This window comes from Quercus robur, chromosome 1 (genome assembly GCF_932294415.1).
Source record: "Quercus robur chromosome 1, dhQueRobu3.1, whole genome shotgun sequence".
Taxonomy (NCBI): Eukaryota; Viridiplantae; Streptophyta; class Magnoliopsida; order Fagales; family Fagaceae; genus Quercus; species Quercus robur.
The window spans coordinates 29,150,889-29,176,951 of record NC_065534.1 but is presented as its reverse complement, the minus strand read 5'-3'; the positions used below and the strand labels follow the sequence as shown (position 1 = coordinate 29,176,951).

At 41.8% G+C, this 26,063-nt stretch overlaps 1 protein-coding gene across 3 annotated transcripts in view; it reads left to right on the top strand.

Moving 5' to 3' along the window:
* The first annotated feature begins 10,364 nt into the window (after positions 1 to 10,364).
* Positions 10,365 to 26,063, top strand: part of LOC126728657 (tropinone reductase homolog At5g06060-like) — a 35,301-nt gene continuing 19,602 nt past the window's right edge. Inside the window, exons 1-5 of one of the 3 annotated variants that reach the window (XM_050434462.1) lie at positions 10,367 to 10,545; positions 10,703 to 10,910; positions 11,164 to 11,380; positions 11,465 to 11,571; positions 11,721 to 12,132. In XM_050434462.1, the coding sequence (XP_050290419.1) occupies positions 10,469 to 10,545; positions 10,703 to 10,910; positions 11,164 to 11,380; positions 11,465 to 11,571; positions 11,721 to 11,903 (792 nt within the window). In that variant the 5' untranslated portion in view covers positions 10,367 to 10,468 and the 3' untranslated portion in view covers positions 11,904 to 12,132. The other 2 variants (XM_050434465.1, XM_050434453.1) reach the window with 2 other exon arrangements.

Here is a 26,063-nt window from a genome sequence, read left to right as displayed (position 1 = left end):
AAGCCAAGAGGTTAGAAAGAACCAAGGTCTTGCATGGTCCTCAGAATCAAGCCTATGGGGAAACTAGACATTCTAAAAAAAAGGCTAAGTGCTAGACCGAACCAAGGCCTTGCATGGTCCTCGGGCTCAAGTCTTTGGGGAAACTAGACACTCTGAAAACAAATGCTAAGTGCTGGACAGAACCAAGCCCTTGCATGGTCCTCAGACTCAAGCCTGTGGGGAAATTGGACACTCTGAAAAAAAAGCCTAGAGGCTAGACAGAACCAAGGCCTTGCATGGTCCTCGGACTCAAGTCTATGGGGAAACTAGACACTCTGAAAATAAAGCCTAGAGGCTAGACAGAACCAAGGCCTTGCATGGTCCTCGGACTCAAGCCTATGGGGAAAATAGACCCTCTGAAAATAAAGCCTAGAGGCTAGACAGAACCAAGGTCTTGCATGGTCCTCGGACTCAAGCCTATGGGGAAACTAGACATTCTAAAAAAAAAGGCTAAGTGCTAGACAGAACCAAGGCCTTGCATCGTCCTCGGACTCAAGTCTATGGGAAAACTAGACACTCTGAAAACAAATGCTAAGTGCTAGACAGAACCAACTCCTTGCATGGTCCTCGGACTCAAGCCTATGGGGAAACTGGACACTCTGAAAATAAAGCCTAGAGGCTAGACAGAACCAAGGCCTTGCATGGTACTCGGACTCAAGCCTATGGGGAAACTAGACACTCTGAAAACAAAGGCTAAATGCTAGACAGAACCAAGGCTTTGCATAGTCCTCGGACTCAAGCCTATGGGAAACTAGACACTCTGAATATAAAGCCTAGAGGCTAGACAGAACAAAAACCTTGCATGGTCCTCGGACTCAAACCTATGGGGAAACTGGACACTCCGAAAATAAAGCCTAGAGGCTACACAGAACCAAGGCCTTACATGGTCCCCGTACTCAAGCCTGTGGGGAAACTAGACACTCTGAAAATAAAGCCTAGAGGCTAGACAAAACCAAGACCTTGCATGGTCCTCAAACTCAAGCCTATGGGGAAACTAGACACTCTGAAAATAAAGCCTAGCGGCTAAACAAAACCAATGCCTTGCATGGTCCTCGGACTCAAGCCTATGGGGAAACTAGACACTCTGAAAACAAAGGCTAATTGCAAGACAGAACCAAGGCCTTGCATGATCCTCGAACTCAAGCCTATGGGAAACTAGACACTCTGAAAATAAAACCTAGAGGCTAGACAGAACCAAGACCTTGCATGGTCCTCGGACTCAATCCTATGGGGAAACTAGACACTCTGAAAATAAAGCCTAGAGGCTAGACAGAACCAAGGGCTTGCATGGTCCTCGAACTCAAGCCTATGGGGAAACTAGACACTCTGAAAATAAAGCATAGAGGGTAGACAGAACCAAGGCCTTGCATGGTCCTCGGACTAAAGCCTATGGGGAAACTAGACCCTTTGAAAATAAAGCCTAGAGGCTAGACAGAACCAATGTCTTGCATGGTCCTCGGACTCAAGCCTATAGGGAAACTAGACATTCTAAAAAAAAGGCTAAGTGCTAGACAGAACCAAGGCCTTGCATGGTCCTCGGGCTCAAGTCTTTGGGGAAACTAGACACTCTGAAAACTAATGCTAAGTGCTAGACAGAACCAAGCCCTTACATGGTCCTCAGACTCAAGCTTATGGGGAAACTGGTCACTCTGAAAATAAAGCCTAGAGGCTAGACAGAACCAAGGCCTTGCATGGTCCTCGGACTCAAGTCGATGGGGAAACTAGACACTCTAAAAATAAAGCCTATAGGCTAGACAAAACCAAGACCTTGCATGGTCCTCGAACTCAAGCCTATGGGGAAACTAGACACTCTGAAAATAAAGCCTAGAGGCTAGACAGAACCAAGGCCTTGCATGGTCCTCGGACTCAAGCCTATGGGGAAACTAGACCCTCTGAAAATAAAGCCTAGAGGCTAGACAGAACCAAGGTCTTGCATGGTCCTCGGACTCAAGCCTTTGGGGAAATAGACATTCTAAAAAAAAAGGCTAAGTGCTAGACAGAACCAAGGCCTTGCATGGTCCTCGGACTCAAGTCTATGGGAAAACTAGACACTCTGAAAACAAATGCTAAGTGCTAGACAGAACCATCTCCTCGCATGGTCCTCGGACTCAAGCCTATGGGGAAACTGGACACTCTGAAAATAAAGCCTAGAGGCTAGACAGAACAAAGGCCTTGCATGGTCCTCGGACTCAAGCCTATGGGGAAACTAGACACTCTGAAAACGAAGGCTTAATGCTAGACAGAACCAAGGGTTTGTATAGTCCTCGGACTCAAGCCTATGGGAAACTAGACACTCTGAAAATAAAGCCTAAAGGCTAGACAGAACCAAAACCTTGCATGGTCCGCGGACTCAAACCTATGTGGAAACTAGACACTCTGAAAATAAAGCCTACAAGCTAGACAGAACCTAGGCCTTGCGTGGTCCTCGGACTCAAGTTTATGGGGAAACTAGACACTCTGAAAATAAAGCCTAGCGGCTAGACAGAACCAATGCCTTGCATGGTCTTCGAATTCAAGCTATGGGGAAACTAGACACTCTGAAAACAAAGGCTAAGTGCTAGGCAGAACCAAGGCCTTGCATGGTCCTCAGACTCAAGCCTGTGGGGAAACTAGACACTCTGAAAATAAAGCCTAGAGGCTAGACAGAACCAAGGCCTTGCATGGTCCTCGGACTCAAGCCTATGGGGAAACTAGAAACTCTGAAAATAAAACCTAGAGGCTAGACAGAACCAAGGCCTTGCGTGGTCCTCGAACTCAAGCCTATGGGGAAACTAGACACTCTGAAAACAAAAGCTAAGTATTAGACAGAACCAAGGCCTTGCATGGTCCTCGGACTCAAGCCTATGGAAAACTAGACACTCTGAAAATAAAGCCTAGAGGCTAGACAGAACCAAGACCTTGCATGGTCCTCGGACTCAAGCCTATGGGGAAACTAGACACTCTGAAAATAAAGCCTAGAGGCTGGACAGAACCAAGGCCTTGCACGGTCCTCGTACTCAAGCCTATGGGGAAACTAGACCCTCTGAAAATAAAGCCTAGAGGCTAGACAGAACCAAGGTCTTGCATGGTCCTCGGACTCAAGCCTATGGGGAAACTAGACATTCTAAAAAAAAAGGCTAATTGCTAGACAGAACCAAGGCCTTGCATGGTCCTCGGACACAAGTCTATGGGAAAACTAGACACTCTGAAAACAAATGCTAAGTGCTGGACAGAACCAACTCCTTGCATGCTCCTCGGACTCAAGCCTATGGGGAAACTGGACACTCTGAAAATAATGCCTAGAGGCTAGACAGAACCAAGACCTTGCATGGTCCTCGGACTCAAGCCTATGGGGAAACTAGACATTCTAAAAAAAAAGGCTAATTGCTAGACAGAACCAAGGCCTTGCATGGTCCTCGGACACAAGTCTATGGGAAAACTAGACACTCTGAAAACAAATGCTAAGTGCTAGACAGAACCAACTCCTTGCATGCTCGTCGGACTCAAGCCTATGGGGAAACTGGACACTCTGAAAATAATGCCTAGAGGCTAGACAGAACCAAGGTCTTGCATGGTCCTCGGACTCAAGCCTATGGGGAAACTAGACATTCTAAAAAAAAAGGCTAATTGCTAGACAGAACCAAGGCCTTGCATGGTCCTCGGACACAAGTCTATGGGAAAACTAGACACTCTGAAAACAAATGCTAAGTGCTGGACAGAACCAACTCCTTGCATGCTCCTCGGACTCAAGCCTATGGGGAAACTGGACACTCTGAAAATAATGCCTAGAGGCTAGACAGAACCAAGACCTTGCATGGTCCTCGGACTCAAGCCTATGGGGAAACTAGACACTCTGAAAATAAAGCCTAGAGGCTAGACAGAACCAAGACCTTGCATGGTCCACGGACTCAAGCCTTTGAGGAAACTAGACACTCTGAAAATAAAGCCTAGATTCTAAACAAAACCAAGACCTTGCAAGGTCCTCGAACTCAAGCCTATGGGGAAACTAGACACTCTACAAATAAAGCCAAGAGGTTAGAAAGAACCAAGGTCTTGCATGGTCCTCAGAATCAAGCCTATGGGGAAACTAGACATTCTAAAAAAAAGGCTAAGTGCTAGACCGAACCAAGGCCTTGCATGGTCCTCGGGCTCAAGTCTTTGGGGAAACTAGACACTCTGAAAACAAATGCTAAGTGCTGGACAGAACCAAGCCCTTGCATGGTCCTCAGACTCAAGCCTGTGGGGAAATTGGACACTCTGAAAAAAAAGCCTAGAGGCTAGACAGAACCAAGGCCTTGCATGGTCCTCGGACTCAAGTCTATGGGGAAACTAGACACTCTGAAAATAAAGCCTAGAGGCTAGACAGAACCAAGGCCTTGCATGGTCCTCGGACTCAAGCCTATGGGGAAAATAGACCCTCTGAAAATAAAGCCTAGAGGCTAGACAGAACCAAGGTCTTGCATGGTCCTCGGACTCAAGCCTATGGGGAAACTAGACATTCTAAAAAAGAAGGCTAAGTGCTAGACAGAACCAAGGCCTTGCATCGTCCTCGGACTCAAGTCTATGGGAAAACTAGACACTCTGAAAACAAATGCTAAGTGCTAGACAGAACCAATTCCTTGCATGGTCCTCGGACTCAAGCCTATGGGGAAACTGGACACTCTGAAAATAAAGCCTAGAGGCTAGACCGAACCAAGGCCTTGCATGGTACTCGGACTCAAGCCTATGGGGAAACTAGACACTCTGAAAACAAAGGCTAAATGCTAGACAGAACCAAGGCTTTGCATAGTCCTCGGACTCAAGCCTATGGGAAACTAGACACTCTGAAAATAAAGCCTAGAGGCTAGACAGAACAAAAACCTTGCATGGTCCTCGGACTCAAACCTATGGGGAAACTGGACACTCCGAAAATAAAGCCTAGATGCTACACAGAACCAAGGCCTTACATGGTCCCCGTACTCAAGCCTGTGGGGAAACTAGACACTCTGAAAATAAAGCCTAGAGGCTAGACAAAACCAAGACCTTGCATGGTCCTCAAACTCAAGCCTATGGGGAAACTAGACACTCTGAAAATAAAGCCTAGCGGCTAAACAAAACCAATGCCTTGCATGGTCCTCGGACTCAAGCCTATGGGGAAACTAGACACTCTGAAAACAAAGGCTAAGTGCAAGACAGAACCAAGGCCTTGCATGATCCTCGAACTCAAGCCTATGGGAAACTAGACACTCTGAAAATAAAACCTAGAGGCTAGACAGAACCAAGACCTTGCATGGTCCTCGGACTCAATCCTATGGGGAAACTAGACACTCTGAAAATAAAGCCTAGAGGCTAGACAGAACCAAGGGCTTGCATGGTCCTCGAACTCAAGCCTATGGGGAAACTAGACACTCTGAAAATAAAGCATAGAGGGTAGACAGAACCAAGTCCTTGCATGGTCCTCGGACTAAAGCCTATGGGGAAACTAGACCCTTTGAAAATAAAGCCTAGAGGCTAGACAGAACCAATGTCTTGCATGGTCCTCGGACTCAAGCCTATAGGGAAACTAGACATTCTAAAAAAAAGGCTAAGTGCTAGACAGAACCAAGGCCTTGCATGGTCCTCGGGCTCAAGTCTTTGGGGAAACTAGACACTCTGAAAACTAATGCTAAGTGCTGGACAGAACCAAGCCCTTACATGGTCCTCAGACTCAAGCTTATGGGGAAACTGGTCACTCTGAAAATAAAGCCTAGAGGCTAGACAGAACCAAGGCCTTGCATGGTCCTCGGACTCAAGTCGATGGGGAAACTAGACACTCTAAAAATAAAGCCTATAGGCTAGACAAAACCAAGACCTTGCATGGTCCTCGAACTCAAGCCTATGGGGAAACTAGACACTCTGAAAATAAAGCCTAGAGGCTAGACAGAACCAAGGCCTTGCATGGTCCTCGGACTCAAGCCTATGGGGAAACTAGACCCTCTGAAAAAAAAGCCTAGAGGCTAGATAGAACCAAGGTCTTGCATGGTCCTCGGACTCAAGCCTTTGGGGAAACTAGACATTCTAAAAAAAAAGGCTAAGTGCTAGACAGAACCAAGGCCTTGCATGGTCCTCGGACTCAAGTCTATGGGAAAACTAGACACTCTGAAAACAAATGCTAAGTGCTAGACAGAACCATCTCCTTGCATGGTCCTCGGACTCAAGCCTATGGGGAAACTGGACACTCTGAAAATAAAGCCTAGAGGCTAGACAGAACAAAGGCCTTGCATGGTCCTCGGACTCAAGCCTATGGGGAAACTAGACACTCTGAAAACGAAGGCTCAATGGTAGACAGAACCAAGGGTTTGTATAGTCCTCGGACTCAAGCCTATGGGAAACTAGACACTCTGAAAATAAAGCCTAAAGGCTAGACAGAACCAAAACCTTGCATGGTCCTCGGACTCAAACCTATGTGGAAACTAGACACTCTGAAAATAAAGCCTAGAAGCTAGACAGAACCTAGGCCTTGCGTGGTCCTCGGACTCAAGTTTATGGGGAAACTAGACACTCTGAAAATAAAGCCTAGCGGCTAGACAAAACCAATGCCTTGCATGGTCTTCGAATTCAAGCTATGGGGAAACTAGACACTCTGAAAACAAAGGCTAAGTGCTAGGCAGAACCAAGGCCTTGCATGGTCCTCAGACTCAAGCCTGTGGGGAAACTAGACACTCTGAAAATAAAGCCTAGAGGCTAGACAGAACCAAGGCCTTGCATGGTCCTCGGACTCAAGCCTATGGGGAAACTAGAAACTCTGAAAATAAAACCTAGAGGCTAGACAGAACCAAGGCCTTGCGTGGTCCTCGAACTCAAGCCTATGGGGAAACTAGACACTCTGAAAACAAAAGCTAAGTATTAGACAGAACCAAGGCCTTGCATGGTCCTCGGACTCAAGCCTATGGAAAACTAGACACTCTGAAAATAAAGCCTAGAGGCTAGACAGAACCAAGACCTTGCATGGTCCTCGGACTCAAGCCTATGGGGAAACTAGACACTCTAAAAATAAAGCCTAGTGGCTAGACAGAACCTGTGCCTTGCATGGTCCTCGGACTCAAGCTATAGGGAAACTAGACACTCTGAAAACAAAGGCTAAATGCTAGACAGAACCAAGACCTTGCATGGTTCTCGGATTCAAGCCTATGGGGAAACTAGACACTCTGAAAATAAAGCCTGGAGGCTAGACAGAACCAAGGCCTTGCATGGTCCTCGGACTCAAGCCTATGAAGAAACTCGACACTATGAAAATAAAACCTAGAGGCTAGACAGAACCAAGGCCTTGCATGGTCCTCGGACTCAAACCTATAGGGAAACTAGACACTCTGAAAACAAAGGCTAAGTGCTAGACGGAACCAATGCCTTACATGGTCCCCGGACTCAAGCTTGTGGGGTAACTAAACGCTCTGAAAATAAAGCCTAGAGGCTAGACAGAACCAAGGCCTTGCATGGTCCTCGGACTCAAACCTATAGAGAAACTAGACACTCTGAAAACAAAGGCTAAGTGCTAGACGGAACCAATGCCTTACATGGTCCCCGGACTCAAGCTTGTGGGGTAACTAAACGCTCTGAAAATAAAGCCTAGAGGCTAGACAGAACCAAGGCCTTGCATGGTCCTCGGACTATATACAACAAGTTAAAACTACGAATATCATCGGAAACTAGAGGAAGGACCCTAATGTCGGGCGACCCTCTCGGACAGCTTATTTCAGATTACACATAACTAAGTTGTTATCCCGGTTAGTCCTGTATGGTTAACTTATTTAAAATCAGCACTGTAGTGCTCGTCGATTTTGGTCAATAACTATATCGTTGAAGTCATCGATTCTAAATATGATTCAAGAGAAGAACACTAGTACATCCGTTCACACGATAATTATTACAAAAAAGAAAGGATATGTAAAATGCGGCAAGATCATCTTTTATTAGATAAAGAGATGGTACAATATACATAAAGAAGCTTAGACAAGCCTGAAATTAGAAGCTAACTGAAAATAAAAAATTATAACATAAAAATACACGGGGATGCTAGACCCTTCAATTCTGCTCCAACAACGACTAGGCAAGTCTGGGTGGCACCAGTGATGGAAGAGAAAAAGAAGCAGAGGCACCCGGATGGCGCCAGTGATGGAATAGAGGAAGAAGCGAGGATGCTAAATCCCCATACCAGCTCCGATGGTAGTCGAGCAAGTATCATATTAGCTACAATCGCGCAAGAGCGAATGGTACCGATGATGGGAAATCTCAGTGTTGTCGCACCAAAAATCTGATGCGACATCCACCTGCTTCGGATTTTGGCTGAAGGAAAAGGAGGCTCCTCCCTTACACTGTCCAGGAGAAGGAGGGCCTTAAGCCTTTGTCTCCCTTGTCCTGACCGAGCCATTCTGAACCTCGAAGATACCCAAGGCTTCTAAAGAGGGAGTTGTTCTTTCATCCTCATCTTAACCATGATCATTTCACTCCCAAGATCTCAGTTACTCTTATAGTAGGGACTTTGGGAATGTTTGAGGAGTTAGAAATCTAGAAACTCAAGGCTCTGCAAACAAAGATGGACTATCTCTCACCGCGCGTCTTATATAGGGGACGAATCTGGAAGCAATCAATTCGCTCCAAAACCCTAGGAAGGAATTACAAACGAGATTAATCTCGCTCAAATTCCAAAGTAATCTTCAGCTGTTAAATTTGTCACCTCGTGAAAGAGCCCTAATTAAGAGCCTGCCTCGTGTACCGAAATGACAAGGATGTGGCTGATATAGATTAAAAGAATGTTTCAGGGCCAAGAACGCGCCTCGAGCAAACGAAGAGACTCTGGCATTAATGGAAGGAAAGGTTTGGGAAACCGTGACAGAGGCTCGATGTCACCAGAACCCTCCTGTCCGTCCAAGGAGCCGAACAGCAGGATTTTGAGGGACTATTGTGGAGAGAAAAAGACTAATAGGCCCGTTTGAACATCTATACTAGGCCAGGGGCCCAGCCCACGGAAAAACCCCTCCTCAGCAATGAAAAATCCTCCTCGGATGGATATAGTCGAGGGCAAAAGAGGTAACAGACCAATGGCGAAACTCCAGACCGTTCCACAGGGCAGGGAAAGCACGAAAGTAGAGAAAGACTACAAATAGAACGAAAGCGTACAAGGGAAGGCAGCCTTTATTGTATTCAGTGCCTTGTGCCTAACACAGCCATACTATTCTGTCCTTACAACCACTCCCAACCACTGGAGGTAGAGGCGGATGGGATAAGTACCTACCCTAGGGACCCCAGTCAGGAGGAAGAAAATGACTATAAAAGGGGAGTAAAGAGAAACAAAAAGGGGGATTCGCAACACATGAGAGGCACTAGAAAAAGCTCCTCGGATCTTGCCAAGGACCAAACTTTCTCTGTTAAACTCAGCCCAAGAGGAATACCTTGATGGTCATCATTCACCCACCTAAGCCCAGCTCTTTGGTCCACGCTCTACAAATTCATTGTATTGGACTCACTAGTCTAAAGTTCCGAGCATCTTGGACTCGGCCTGAGAAAACGTGTCCCTACAGATTGCTAACAAATCACAAGTCTATACTCAACATGCATATATGAGACAATTTTTAAAAAAACAAAAATAGACATTTTTTTATATAATATTAATATCTTATTTAGTTGAAACTATTATATAAAAAAATAAAAAAATTTAAAAAAAAAAAGTAAATAAGACATTCCTATCAAGTATTTTAATACTATTTTTTTCATTTACATGCATATTGATGCTTTGATATATATTTTTTAAATGGTTATTATTATTATTATTATGGGCTTGACATTGATAAATTATTAGATATTAACTAAAATATAGATTTATAGTTTTAATTGGACTATTGTAGTTTTTTTTTTTCTTTTTTTGTGCATATCAATGCTTTTGATATATATATTTTTAAAATGGTTATTAATATTATGTAAATGGGCTTAACATTGATAAATTATTAGATATTAACTAAAATATAGATTTATAGTTTTAATTTGACTATTTTTTTTTTGTACCAAATTAATATATTTATTTATATTTAAAATAATTATTAAATTAATTATGATGTCATCACGATTCGACCCCGATTTAACCTCAATTTGACCTCAAAAACCTTGAACTTCTCCCTTTTAGGGCTCAATGAACGGTCTTGATATAAAAATCTTAAGCAAAAGTAGTAAGTTAAACAACAAAAAAGATGATTAAATTACAAGTGGTCTAGATAAGCTATTCTTTATCTGTCGTAAATAACACGTGTATATGACACGTGCGGTAACTAACTCCCTGATATTTTGGTAGTTTGTTTTTCACTTTCTGCTACTGATATATCGAAATAGGATCTTGTACGGTCTTAATCAATTCAATAATATCTAAAAGTTTCTCAATCTCTCTCTCTAGTTTTCTCTCTAGCTTTCAAGCTTTCCTCTCCAGGTTTACAAATCTTACAGAATGGCTCAGCCCGATAACAGTGGATGGTCTCTTCAGGGCATGACCGCTCTTGTTACCGGTGGAAGCAAAGGAATAGGGTCCCTACTTTCTTTCCCTTTTGTGTTCCCTTTGTTGCTATTGTTTTTAACTAGAAAGCTTCATCAATAACTTATTCATTCAAAAGAAGCTTAAGCAATGTTCTCAAAGCGTTGATTCGCTAAAAAAATTGATCCCCTTTTATTATTTTGTGATTAGGCATGCTATTGTGGAGGAACTAGCAGGTTTTGGAGCAACTGTGCATACATGCTCTCGAAACGAAGTCGACCTTAATGAGTGTTTAAGTGAATGGAGAAAGAAGGGTCTCCAAGTCACTGGTTCAGTGTGCGATGTATCCTCTAGAGCTGAAAGAGAGAATCTAATTAGCACTGCCTCTAATCTCTTTAATGGAAAACTTAACATCCTTGTAAGTCAACCCTTGGTTTGCTTTTTTTTTTTTTGGGTTAATCCTCCCTTATGATTAAGGTTGTATTTTAGCACATATTTTTATGTATGTATTTGCATTAACTATTTTGAAATAGTGATGCAAATAAGCTTTTAAAAACAAATCATCCAGAAATTTATTTATTATGTCAATTTATTAATAACACTAGCTTTTACTAGCATTTTTTTATATATTTCCTAATTGGTGCTGTTGTTCAATAATTGCATGGATATAGATAAACAATGTTGGGACAAACAAAACAAAACCGACTTTGGAGTATACGGCCCAAGATTTCTCATTTATCATGGCCACAAATTTTGAATCAGCTTATCACTTGAGCCAACTTGCCCATCCTCTATTGAAAGCTTCGTCAGCAGGAAGCATTGTCTTTGTGTCTTCAGTTTGTGGGGTCGTATCAGTCAGTGTTGGCTCCATATATGGAGCAAGTAAAGGTAACCTAAGCTTGTCTCATCATTTTTTGGATTATATTATTACTACTTTGAGCTACAACATTGAAGGTCTTTATAAGTACGCAGGGGCAATGAATCAGCTGACAAAAAATTTGGCATGCGAATGGGCAAAAGATAATATAAGGACCAATTGTGTTGCCCCTTGGTACATCAAGACCCCTTTAGCCCAACCCGTAATGACCTTTTCATCACACCTGTGTGCTTTAATTTTTTTATTTTTATATTTAAATACAGTAGAATTTTAACCTATCAACGTATCGAAGTTAATTATTAGCTTATTAAATTATATGTTATAGTTATTATTTTCCTTTTTTTATTGTAGTATTTGGATGATGAAAACTTTTTCAATGCTGTTATCTCTCGAACACCTATGGGACGCGTTGGAGAGCCCAAAGAGGTGTCTTCCTTGGTAGCATTCCTATGCCTACCGGCAGCCTCGTACATAACCGGGCAGACTATATGCGTTGATGGAGGTATGACGGTGAATGGCTTCATGTTCCCATAAGCATATATGGTTCAGAATTAGCGCAAAAAAATGCCAGTTTCTGTACTTTGTAGTATTGCATAATAAGGCAATTTCAGTTTTATCTCTTTTGCGTGTCCCTAATTAGTTTTGTTACATTATGATTACATTATGATGTATGCATGTAATCACCAATAAACTATTATACTATTGCGTGCATAGATATGAGTCTTTTGGCAAGTGAAATTGATTTATTTCATGTTTTAGTTAATGTTGAAGGTTGGTTATTTTTGTGATCATAACATGTAGCACTCTGCTACTTGTTGGACTATTTGATTTGGATTCGTGAGAAGGATCTTAGGTTGCATTTGGAATTTGAAAAAAACTTAATTTTTTTTTTTTTTAGCTTATTTTTACCCTTAAAGTGGATCTCATTTCATTGTTAAGTGAGTCACACTGCTCCAAAAGTCAGGTTTTAGCTTTTTTCTACATACTTTTATCAAAATAAGTGGTTTTCAGTTCTCAGTTTTTAGTTTCAACAAAATAAGTGGTTCCCAAACAAATCTATAATCTTAAATTTCTTCCTTGTCAGGTGCTTCAAGTAGGTTACCATTTTGTTCTCTAATAAAACTATGGTTGGTATAAGTGAACGTACGATAATCATGGTTAAGCAATGTAGGGAAAGTAACAAGAAAAACCCTTGGTTTTTTCTTTTTACACTAAAAGCTAAAGATTTCTATTAGCTTTGAGATGGGTATTTGAAGAACAAATCCAATCTTGGGAATTCGTCTTTGTCTGGCCCCTTTTTCACTTAGCAGACAGCCTCAACTTGGCCTCGAGTATTCGTGAAATTCTAATTTCAAGCTTTACTTTTGAGTGGCCAAAACCCATGTCTTCTAACCTAAGTGATTAGGCCTTTGGCAGTTTTTTGGATCCGAATAAGTGAAGTTTATTTTTCTAGGCTTGTTGTGATAAGCTAAAAAAAAAAAAAACCATATAAATTTATATCAGCCTCAAACTGTGTACGTTATTTTAAATTTTAGATGAGGTATTATTAGATACAATTTTAAATTTATAATATTTAATTTAAACCATTAAATTGGTCCATTTCAAATAGGGAGAATTTTTTACAAGAAGCACTTTCACTTTTGTAAGTTAACCGTACTCATGTTTTTTGTTATTTGTAATTTTGTATATATAATTGGAATAAATGACTCTTTGTTGTCCATCTTTATCTATTTCTCAAAAACACAAATTAAGAAAGAAAAAAAAAAGGTATTTTGACAAATTTTTACTTTACATAGTCAAATTAAAATAAATCGTAAATATATCAAACTTCATACTTTACATTGTATCCATTTTTTTTCTTTTTTCTTAATAGACGTTGTGTCCATATTTTTAACTGTAGAAACTTTCAAAACTTCATTCACATCTCAGTTAAATTTATTTTGAATAGAAAAATTATTATACAATGGAATTTTAAAAAAGTTTTGAAATACAACATGCATAAAGCTAATTATTTATTCAGTTGAAGTGTATTTTTCGTTCTTAAAGTTTGGAGTTGTTTTCATTTTGACCCTTAATGATTCAAAAAGTTTCATTTTGACCCTAAAGGTTTGTTTCTATTTTTAAAGAGTTCTTTTAGTACAACAAACAAACTCACAACTTTTACCATGACTCTTTTACATGATATATTGTGACTGATTGCATATCACTTTCATATGGATTCACTACTTTTTCACTACCGATCACAATCAGCCATATGGAGAATTGTGACAAAAATTAAATTGTGCATTTTTTCGCCGTACTACATAAAAATTAGAAAATTTTGTTTGTGCTTACTCCAAAAACTAAACACCCCATAATTGAAATTCAAGAACCTAACAAACAAAATTCAAAATCAAACAAAATCTATTACTAAGAAGCTCGAAAATAACGTACCCTTAAGTTTGCACGAGGCGTCTACTGTGCTGTGGTGCAGATGGGCTGGGCTTCTAGGGCGGTCTCCTGAAAACGCCCGTTGCTTTCAAATTGTTGAAATGGGCCCTATATTTGGAACAATGGGTACAACTCAAAAGGCCTAGTGGTGCGAGTGGGGCGATGAGTCCTAGACTCCTAGAGGTTATGGTCTCGGGAGAGAATCTTGACCCTTTTTTTTTTTTTTCCTAATGTCAAGGTCAGCTACATCATTAAGTGACCCGAGACACTTGGAATTATGTTTTCAATTATAATTTTTTACCATTTCATCTATCTATCTATATATATATATATATATAAAAGAGTAAAGTAAAGAGAAAATTCAATTAAAATTTAAAATTAAAATCCAATTTTACACAATGTGTCTAAATTTATGTGGGATTACACCATAATTATCCACTTAAGTTTATGCTATGTGAGTTAATATCTACAAATATAAATAAATATATATATATTTAATAGGTAAACCTGAGAGAAAATCTAATTAGGTTTTAAATTGGATTCCAATTGTTGTCTAATTTTGCGTCATGTGTCCTATTAAAGGTTTTTCTTATTTTTTTTAGGTGAGTTAATGTGGTGCAAAGGACAAGGGTTCTAATATTAAAAAAAAAAAAAAAAAAAAAAAAAAAATCATCAAAAACTCAATAATAAAAAAAGTAAGCTCATGTCTATATCCCAAAGAAATTAAAAAATAAATAAATAAAAGAGAGAGAGAGAGAGAGAGAGTATAATTTGAATCCATATATGTGTGTAATTGTATTTTTTTTTTTTTTTAATTTTACTATGCATATGCACAAATTATATACTACTATATATTAATAGGTAAAACTTAGAAAAAGTTCCATTAGAATTTGAAATTAGAATCCAATTTTGTGTCATGTGTCTTGTTAGGACATATGTGATTCAATGTTAGGAACATATGTCAACATTTTATGTAATTGGCTAATCATTTCAAAAAACGCACTTTACTTGTAATTAGGTAGATCTAGGATGTGTTTAATACTTCAAGAAACAAAGTTTCAAGTTCAAGTGTTAAAGTCATGCATGTCTGTCCAAGAATCAAGTACAAAGTGCAGGATTTTAAACTCGACAGCTAGCTCAACAGCTAACATCTATCAAGGTTTAAAAGCTGCTGAAGCCCATGGCTCAACAACTAGCTCAATAGATGGCTATTTATCGAGGTTTATGAAACTCAGTTTTTCTGAGCTGTTTTTCATCCAATCCGTAAGTATGTGTTTAGGTCTTCTTTTCTCACAACCCTAAACATATATAAGAATTATTTTAAGGCCGTCAAAGGTTACGCATAGTTGCACAAGTGTGATGCAAAGTCTTGTTCATGCAAATTGTGACCGGAGATAGAATTTGCCCTAGTTCATCTTTCTTTTGAAGAAACTGCAGTGTTTGTACACAGTAGAGTTTTGTGACCAAGGACGTTCTTGATCTTCATCGTGTGATGAACTGAAGAACTTTGTAGCCAACATTCTTCTCAAGTTAGTGATTAAGTCATGTACTGGGATCCTCGCAATTGGTTAGTCACGTACTAGGAGACGTGCATTGAAAGGAGAGATTGTCACTACAGAACAAGTCTAATTGAGTATTGGGGTAAGGGTTCAACTGTAGATTGGTATAAGGTACTAGAATTCCTTTACTTGTAACTGCTTGTTTGATAATAGTGGATTCTAGGAAGTGGTGACCTTAAAATCACTCGGTGGGGTTTTTTCCGTGGATGTTTTCCCCATTCGTAAACAAATCACCATTTCAATTTATTTTCTTCTGCATATTTAGTTTAATTGGTGATTTGTTTGTGCTACCACGCATCTTGCATGTTAATTTAATTAATTAATAAACTTGGCTAATTAATCAATTAATTCATTATAAGGGGTCAATACATTCTTGGCTTATCAAGTGGTATCAAAGCAGGCACACTTTGATTAGGGTTAATCTTTACTGTGTGATCCATTGACCCCTATTTGTCATAGATAGAGGACATCTCTTATTATACCTCCTTTATTTGATGACACTAATTATGCATACTGGAAAGTACGTATGAGAGTTTTCTTGCAGTCTTTAGATGAGAAAATGTAGCAAGGTGTGGAGATAAGCTAGACTAAGTCTACGAAAGCGCCGGCCGACTAGGATGATGCTAAGATCAAGGTGACAAACTTTAACCATAGGACACTGAATGCTCTATTCAGTGCAATCACTAATGAGGAATTCAAGAAGATATCCTCCACTGAAACTGCTAAGGAAGAATGAACCATTCTCCAAACAACCTATGAAGGAACTAAGGCTATCAAGGATTCAAAGTTTCAGAGGCTTACTACGAGCTTTGAAAAGATCAAGATGGAGGAGGATGAGTCATTTGATAAGTTTTATGCCAAGCTTAAGGGCATAGTAAACTCAGCATTTAATCTTGGAGAAACCATTCCTGAACCCAAGATTGTGAGAAAGGTACTCAGATCTCTACCCGAGAGATTCCATGCCAAGATCACCGCAATTGAGGAATCAAAGGATATTGACAAAATTCCTTTGACAGAGTTGGTTGGCAATCTGCAGACCTATGAATTGGATTTGACAAGGATCGGAAAATCGAGCAAGAGCAAGAGCATGGCATTGAAGACCAAAAGCAGTGATACTGATGAGTCTTCAGACGATAAAGATTCTAAAATGAAGTCCTACATTACAAGGCAATTCGAGAAGTTCATGAAAAATGCCAATGGGAAGGGCTTTGACAAGGACCGTAGGCAATCCAGTTCCTCACAGTTCAAGAGCCAAGATAAAGGGAAAAAGGATCCTAGAAATGGCGGTCAGTACACTGTTCCCTCAAGACCAAAGAGCTTTGGGTGTCAAGGTTTCAGTCATATGAAACAAGGGTGCCATACTTCTCTCAAGACCATCGAAAAAAGCAAGGCACTTGCAGCTACCTTGAGCGACACTGAGCCTGAAGGTGACTCCGATAATGAGGATGATGGAATCCTAAATGCCTTCACTGCCACTGTAAATCCTACTGAGGGGATTGTTGAAGATGTAAATGAAGAAGAGGAATTGGTGGAGTCTAAGTTTGAGAAGATGGATGAACAAGATGACATCCACATAGCCATTGCAAAGTTATACAAGGTCTCCGAAAAGCATGAAAAGCTATATAGGTTGGCCACCAAGAAGCTTAGTGATGTGAAGCTTAAGCGAGAAGAAATCTCTACAAAGTTTGATGAAGCCAATCAAACTATTAGAGCACTGAGATTTAAGAATAATTTCTTGGCTAAGAAGACTAAAAAGTTTGAGGCAGAGGGCAATATGGTGACCCGAAGGAAAATGATGATGGAGAGGGTCATCCCCAGTGCACGCCCATCAGCCCAACAGCAACAGGCCCTGGGCAGAGAACAACATCCTCCAATCACCCGAACCTGGAAAAGGCAGCGCACTGCAAACCCTCCCTGAGTACAAGAAGAAGCCCCCACAAGGACTCCCCCGGTCGCCGCGACGGGCAGTGTGGTTATTCGAAAGCTCTTTGGCAGAGCTCGACCTACCCGACAGCTCGAATCCAACGTGGCATCTTCCTCCACACACCTGACAGTAAGATGGCAGACCATTTTTAGGCTCGGGAACGAGCCCCTCCCCGTGACCGCCAGTGTGAGAACCTAGGCTCAAGGTAAGGGTGCTCGAGTTGCTCGAAGCCTGGGCTTTGGCCTACAGCTTCCGGAAGACGTGCACTTGTTCTTGCAGTGGCCACAGCAAAGGAGAAGGGTAAGGCGGCCAAGGATGCTGGAAAAAAAAAAAAAAAAAAAAAAAAAAAAAAAAAAAAAAAAAAAAAAAAGGGAAGCTGAGAAGGCCCAGGCGTTGGCCGAGCAAAGCCTAGCAGAGGCAGGTGAGAAACTGAGGGACATGGAGCTTAAGCTGGCCGAGATGGAGAGCCTAAGTCTAGCGCAGGCCACCGAGATAACAGAGCTAAAGGAAGCCCTTGCAGCAGCTGAGGACAAATGGTACAATGTAGGCTTCACAGACGCTAAAAATTCCATGGAGCCCATCATTTACCATTCACGGCATCATGGGTTCAGTGACGGGTGGGTAGCTTCTTTACAAGCGATGAGGGTGCAAGACGATTCACCATTGAGAAACCCCGAGCAAATACCTTAACTCGAGCCTCCTCCCCCCACAGTTCAAAATCTTGTAGACATTGAGGAAGAAGGAGACACTCCTAGCATGAGGGTGTTGGTGGAGGCAATTGACTCTCACGTGGAGTTAGTTGATCTCGAGATTACTAGTAACCCTGAAGCCCTGCCACGCAACATCCCGTCCTCAACTCCAAATCCTGCCCCTCAGCCCACCGAAGATGCCCAAGTCGAGCAAGGTGCTAACACATTCTCCCCGCCAACTTGATGATCCTGCCATTTTTATGGTCCTTTCGTTTGATTCGCCTATGGTCACGGAGATGTGGTGACAGAACATTTGCCTTACTTTATCTTATGCCTATCTTATTTAGCTTTTATATTCATTTTGGTTGATTTGCCTATGGTAACCAGGATGTGATGATAAAACACTTTGTTTTAAATATGTGGACAACTTTATTGATGTTTGCCACGATGAACGGTTTTTATTAATATATTTGGAGCTAAGCTATTTCAGCTATGTTTTTCTTCGCTTAACTGAATTATGATGCTATTTTGACCAACAATCAAGGTTAACAGGCTTATGCTTTTAGATTAAAAAGATGTCAGGATTAGGTTTCCACATGTCCTGTCTTGAGGGTCATACTGGGAACGAGTTTGTATACTTAGAAAAATCGACTAAGTTTCCACCTGCCCAGTGATAAGGATCGAACCGAGGACAGGCTTTTGTCCTTAGATAAAATAGAAACTAGGTTTCCACCTGCCCGGTGATAAGGATTTAATCAAGGATAGGCTTCTATCCTTAGATAAAATAAAGACTAGGTTTCCACCTACCGAGTGATAAGGATCGAACCGAGGACTAGCTTCTATCCTTAGATAAAATGGAAACCTACCCAGTGATAAGGATCAAACCAAGGCCAGGCTTATGTCCTTAGATAAAATAGAGACTAGGTCTCCACCTGCACGGTGATAGGGATCAAACTGGGGACAAGCTTTTATCCTTAGATAAAATAGAGACTAGGTCTCCACCTGCCCGGTGAAAGGGATTGAACCGGGGACTGGCTTCTGTTCTTAGATAAAATAGAGACTAGGTTTCCACCTAAACGATGATAAGGATCGAACCGAGGACAGGCTTCTGTCCTTAGATAAAATAATGACTAGTCAACAAATTAATAATGCCGATGTTGAGAATGTGGATACACATGCATTCATATACATTGTTCACATATTACATTGCATTCAACCCAAGTTACTACATTCCAACAATCAGTGGTAAAACTTTTTCAAATTGTATACATTCCATGGTCGAAGAAGTTGTCTTACATCCGAATCCTCCAGATAGTGAGCTCCTACTCTAGCAATGGTAGTAATTCTATATGGCTCCTCTCAGGTTGGGGCTAATTTTCCCTTGCCAATGTCTCTTGCGTTTCCTACTACTTTCCGTAGCACCAAGTCCCCAGCGCTAAATTCCCTCCTCTTCACATCCCTATTATATCGCCAGGCAAGCTTCTGTTGATACTCAGTTAGTCGTATGGTCGCTGATTCTCGGCATTCCTCTAACAGGTCCAGCTACTTCACCATTCTTGGCAGGGACAAATCCTGTAACCTGAGCACTACATAGGTTTAACTCGATCGATATGACTGCGTCCACTCCATACGTTAAAGAAAATGGAGTTTCTCCCGTGGACCTTCTAGGGGTTGTACGGTATGCTCACAAAACATTGGGCAACTCCTCGGCCCACTTACATTTGGCACCCTCCAATCTCTTTTTTAATCCGTTACTTTGCGGACATGCCAGGGTGGAGTACTTGTTCTTGATACCGAGATCACTACAGAACTTGTGAAAGGTTTTGCTATCAAACTGCAATCCGTTGTCAAATACCAGGGACTCTGGTACTCCAAATCTCATTACTATGTTCCTCCACACAAACTTCTTAACATCTATGTCCCGAATATTAGTCATCGCCTCAACCTCCACCCACTTAGTGAAGCAATCCATGGCCACTAGAACAAACCTGAGATTGCCCGTTGCCCAAGGGAACAAACCGACAATGTCCAACCCCCACTGCGCAAAGGGCCATAAGCTACTGACGGGATTCAAACTTCCCACTGGTTGATGGATCAACGAGGCATGCTTATGACACTATTCACACTTCCGCACGTATTCAGCAACATCCTTCTACATTTGTGGCCACCAAAATCCTTTGGTCATTGCTCGGTGTGCCAATGAGCGTCCCCCAACCTGACTGCCACACACTCCTTCATAGAGTTTGGTCAAGAGCTCATTAACTTTATCGGGGTGCAAGCATAGAAGATACAGCCCCCAAAAGACCTCCGGTACAGCTTACGGTCTGCTGATAACCAGTTCCGAGCAACTACCCTGCACACCTTGCCTACTTCTTTTTCATCATCTGGCACTCGATCCTCGGCCAAAAAGTCAATGATTGGGCCCATCCAACACGGCTTGGATATTGTTACCACTAAAATACCTACCCTTCCGTTAATACTTAGTTCTGCCACCAGCTCTACTTTGATTAACCGAGGTACCTCCTCGGTCAATGATGACGCTAAAGTGGCTAGAGAATCTGTATGTCAATTCTACCCCTTGGCCACTTAGACCACCTTTGCCTTCAAAAACTAGTTCATAACCTACCTTACCAACCGCAAGTACTCCATCATTCAGGGATCCCTAGCTTCAAAACTACCTTGCACCTGATTAACCCCCAACTAGGAATCCGAATAAACCTCAACTTCCCGAGCACCCATATCTAGAACAGCCCTCAATCTAGCAAGCAAGGCTTTATACTTGGCTTTGTTGTTGGAAGGCCTAAAACCCAACCTAAAAGAATGTTCCAATCTTATCCCTTCCAAGGTAATGATGACAATTCCAGCCCCAGCCCCCATTGCGCTAGATGCACCATCCACAAATACTTTCCATGGGTGAACCTCCATATGGCAAACCAACTCCATCTCCCTCCTCAAGGAAAATTCTGCTGTAAAATTGGCAAGAACCTGGCCCTTCACCGAACTTCTAAGTCTATACCTAATGTCAAAAGAGCCTAGACAAGTTCTCCACTTAGCTATTCTACCCGTGAAGTCGAATCTCTTCAACAACAACTGCAAAGGATACTAGGTTAATACATAGATGGTGCAAGCTTGGAAATAATAAAGTAACTTCCGTGTAGCATGTACTAGTGCTAATACCAACTTCTCTAGAGACAAATACCTCATCTCGGCATTAACCAAGGTTTTGCTAACATAATAGATTGGTTGTTGCACTCCTTAATCTCTCAGTAGCACAGCACTTACGGCATGCTCAAACATCGACAGATACATGAATAAATCCTCTCCGAGTTTTGGGGCTGCCAACATAGGCACCCGTACCAAATATTCCTTCAAATCCTGAAAGGCTTTCTCACACTCCTCGTTCCACTAGAATCCCTCCCACTTCTTTAAAAGTTGGTAAAATGAACGACACTAATCGACAAACTTGGAAATAAAACGATTAAGGGCAGCTAGCATTCTGGTTAGCATTTAAACCTCCTTTGGATTGCTCGGAGGCTTAAGGCGCTCTACAAGCTTCAGTCTAATCAGGGTTGACTTCTATTCCTCAGTTAGTGATCATATACCCTAGGAAATTGCCAGACCCTACTCCAAAAGCACACTTGTTAGCATTGAGGCGCAACTTGTGTCACTGGAGCACTTCAAACACCTCTTTAAGATCATCAATATCTTGCGCCTCCTGTTTACTTTTAACCACCATATGGTCAATATACACCTCCACCGTACGCCCAATCTTATCTCTGAACATCATCATCATCATCCCTTGATAAGTAGCCCCAACATTCTTTAGCCCAAACGGCATTACGGTATAGTGGTAATTAGCATCAAGGGAGATGAACACCGTCTTCTCCTGATCCTCGGTGACTAGGGCAATTTAATGATAACCCTGGAAAGTATCCAGAAAGCTCATCCTCGGATGCTCGTACGTGGCATCCACTAATTGATCGATCTTCGACATGGAGAATGGGTCTTTTGGACATGCTCGGTTCAAATCAGTAAAATCAACACAAACCCTTCATTTGCCATTCTTCTTCTTTACTATCACAGTATTCGCAAGCCACATGGGAAAGAAAACCTCCTTTATTACCCCTGCCTCCGTCAACCTCATAACCTCTTGCCTAATGGCTTCAATGTTCTCCTTAGCTGATCTCCTTGGTTTCTACTTTTTAGGAGGGAACAATGGGTCCACATTAAGCTTATGAACTATGAACTCAAGGTCTACCCCGGGCACCTCGTATAGGCTCCATGCAAATACATCCACGTTCCGTATAAGAAATAGTAGCATCCCCACCCTATCTTCATCCTTCATACTTGCTCCTATCTGGAAACTCCTATCATCGTCTGGTAGTATCCTTATTCTTATTAAGTTCTTGGCACAACTAGTCCCCCTTCCCTCCTCGGGTTCCTGTAATTGCTATAAGGGTACCTCCTTGGCTGGTTCCTTTTGTTTGATCTCCCGGTTTACAGCGGCCACCAAACACTGCCTAGCCACTTGCTGGTTTCCCCTTACTATAGCAATGCCTTACTCTGTTCAAAATTTAATCTTTATATGCAAGGTGGATGGGACTGCCTTCATTGCATGAATCCATGGCATTCTAAGGATAGCCATATAAGGAGAAAACGAAGTGACCACTATAAATGTCACCATTACTTCCTTACCTTCCATATATACGGGAAACGAAATATGTCCCTCTAGGACCACCATCTAACCATCAAACCCCACTAGGGGTGTGTCGTACTTAGAGAAATCCTCTTTCTTCAAGTCGAGCTCTCTGAACAGATCAGGATACATCACTTTAGCACCACTCTCCTGATCTATCAGAACCCTCTTCACTATAAAACCATTTATCCGGGTTGTGACCACCAAAGCATCATCATGCAATTGAATTGTTCCTTCTAGATCGTCATCATTCAAGGCAACGGGCTCTCGAGTGTACTTTAAGTTTTTCTCAGGAGGTTGTTTGCCAGAGCAACCTTCTACCGAAACCACGGCCAGTACCCCTCTCCTCTTGGATACCATGGTACCCCTTAATGCCACGTGGATAACCACTATCACTATCACTAACACTGGGGGTGGGAGAGCATTACCCCGAGGTCAAGTACCCTGCCCGGCCTCTTGATTTTTAGGGTCCACCATAAACTCTTTCAAATACCCTGCCTTTACCAGCTGCTCTAAATGATTTTTTAGCATCCTGCATTGTTCAGTGGTATGCCCCTTATCTCTATGGTAAGTATAGTACAGGTTTTGATTTCTCCTCGATGGGTCATTTCCCATCTTGTTTGGCCACCGAAAGTATGGCTCGTTTTTTATTCATTCTACGATCCTGTGCACCAGCTCCTTGAACGTCACATTCATTTCCCCCACCTGTGTGCCCGGTTCCTAAATTTTCAAATCCTTTCGGGGCCTTGACTAAAAACCCCCTTGCTGAGGCTAATTTGTGATTGGAGCCTTGCCTTTGTTCTGTTGCTAATCATCCTCCAATCTTTTATACTCTTTGATACATCTCATCAGCTGCCTCATATCCTCGGGAGGCCTCCTCATCAACGAGTCTCGCAATTCGGATTCATCGGGCAATCCCAATCGGAAAGTACTTGCTGCAATTTTTTCATTGCCTCCACCAATCTCGTTGTACAACTCCCAGTACCGGCTAGTGTAGCTGCGAAAGGTTTTCCCGACTCCTATTTTCATAGATAGCAGCGAGTCCACTAGTTGTGGCACCCGAGTGCAGGTCATAAACCAGACACCGAACTCTTGTATCATCTCGGCAATACTATGAATCGAGTCTTTCCTCAATCCATTGAACGATCTCAAAGCGTTGGGCCCGAGACTCGAAAGAAATACCTTGCACATGAGCGCATCGTTGTGCGTGTGTAAAGAAATCATTTGGATATAATGGCTTATATGCTCCATTGGATCCGTTTTCCCATCATAAGAGTTAAACGGAGGCCACGTAAATCTGCCAAGCATAAGAGCCCGTTCAATGTCCCCCGAGAATGACGATTGAGCAACTCTACGTAATGCTCGGCTTATAGCATCCATAGTGGCATTCCGAGGTCATCGCTCTTTTAGGGAAACTGAGTCCTGGTCTGCGTACTCTCGTGACCGATCCTAGTGTTAGTGGGAACTGAATCAATGGGACCCCTCTCCATAGCAACTCCCCACACTAGCTAACCCCTCTTCATACTCCTCGCGATCCCTTCTCCTACGCCAACCTTTTGCTTCCAACTCCAAATCCCTTACCAACCTACATCAAAACGCTCACGCCCCGATGCGATTGACATCATCCGGTGCGTTTAAAACGACCCTTCTCCAAGGCCAAATTGCTCTTCCTCCTGCTTATGCTCCCTATCTTCACGCCTTTTCTGCCTTCTCTCCTTCCAAGTGGATCCCCAAGAAGACCTCCCGAAACCACTTTTAACATAACTCCCTGATTGGCCATTAAACATTTTCCCCGCGCAAGTCTTGACAGAACCACAGCTACGTAGGAAATCCCTACAGACGATGCCAATTGTGCATACCCAAACTCTGCTTGATGGGTCGAGCTTAGAATGGACTCACAATTTACTTGTATTAGTGGGCTTAGTGTTTCCTACTAAGGGTTGTTTCTGGCCGAGTGACCTGGTGGCACCGTTTATCCCCCATGAATTCTCTCTTTTCCCTTCCTGAGTAACACTCCCACTCTGTGTTGCTCTTTCCCTTGGCTATCCTAGCACACACACACACACACACACACACACACACACACACACACACACACACACACACACACACTCTCTCTCTCTCTCTCTCTCTTTCTCCAGTTTTTCCTTCAACCCCCTTTCCTTACGTAATTCTTCTATTTATAGCTTGAGATTTGTGGGAGTTTCATGATTACATTTTGATCTCACTCATGTGGGTGGTGTTCGATGTGATTATTCTTGACATAGAATCTATCTCATTGGGAATGGTGATAGTGGCTTTGGAACCAATTTTCGCCTCCAAATGATTGCCAGGCTACGATACTCCCCAAGGCAATATCGAGCCATAAGGGAGGTACGTTGTCCCGGGCATACGCAATCCCGAACAGACAATGAATGGCTGGATATGGACTTATTAATCATGCAGTCAGGATGGATATGGACTCATTGTGAGGTTTGGGCCCAACTCCGATTCTTGAGAATGTTCGAGCCAAGGCCCATTGAGCCCGAGGCCATACCCTGTACACTAGTAATTATAATGTATGACCATGAGTAACTCAGCGTGTGCAATAATAATTTGCATTTTAAATTTGAGTAATGCCACACTCACAATATTTTCACAATAATTTCACAAAAAAATTTATGTGGCAAGTTGTTACTAGTTCTAATCAGAACTCACAACTAAAATTACCATTTTGCCTATCAATTACAACTAGTAAACACAAAATTTCCCAATTGCAAAAAATCAAACAATTGAAAAGAAATATGGTTTGCAAATATAAATTTGTATTGATGAATAATGAGTACAATCTCTATTTCAGATCTTTTACAAAAGAATACCCTCTAATTCTATCTTCTTTGAACTTGACTCAAACAAGAGATCTTCTTGACTTTGGTTGGAAGATGGATTGAACGGTCTTCACAATAAATCTCTAGCTTTGAGTTTATTAGAGATTTATTGTTCTTCAAGTCTTCGAATGTGAAGGCTCTAGGGTTGAAGTTTTTCGGGGCTTTAGAGGCTTGATCCGTTGAGCTTCAAATATTTGGGTTTGTTGAGGTTTATGGAGGTTTTTTAGCTTAATTCCAATAGAACTTCAAAGAACTCGAACAAGAGATCTTCTTGACTTTGGTTGGAAAATGGATTGAATGGTCTTCTCAATGAATCTCTAGCCTTGAGCTTGTTAGAGATTTGTTGTTCTTTGAGTTCTTCGAAGATGCTTCAAGTTCTTCAAAGATTCTTGAGACAGAATTTCTCCAAAGCTTGGACCCCTTGAAAACTTGGTGTTGAAAATGAGAAGGGATGTCCTTTATTTATAGTGATTTTAGAGAATAATCTACACTTCGAATTGATATACTTGAAAGTATGTAGTAGACTTTT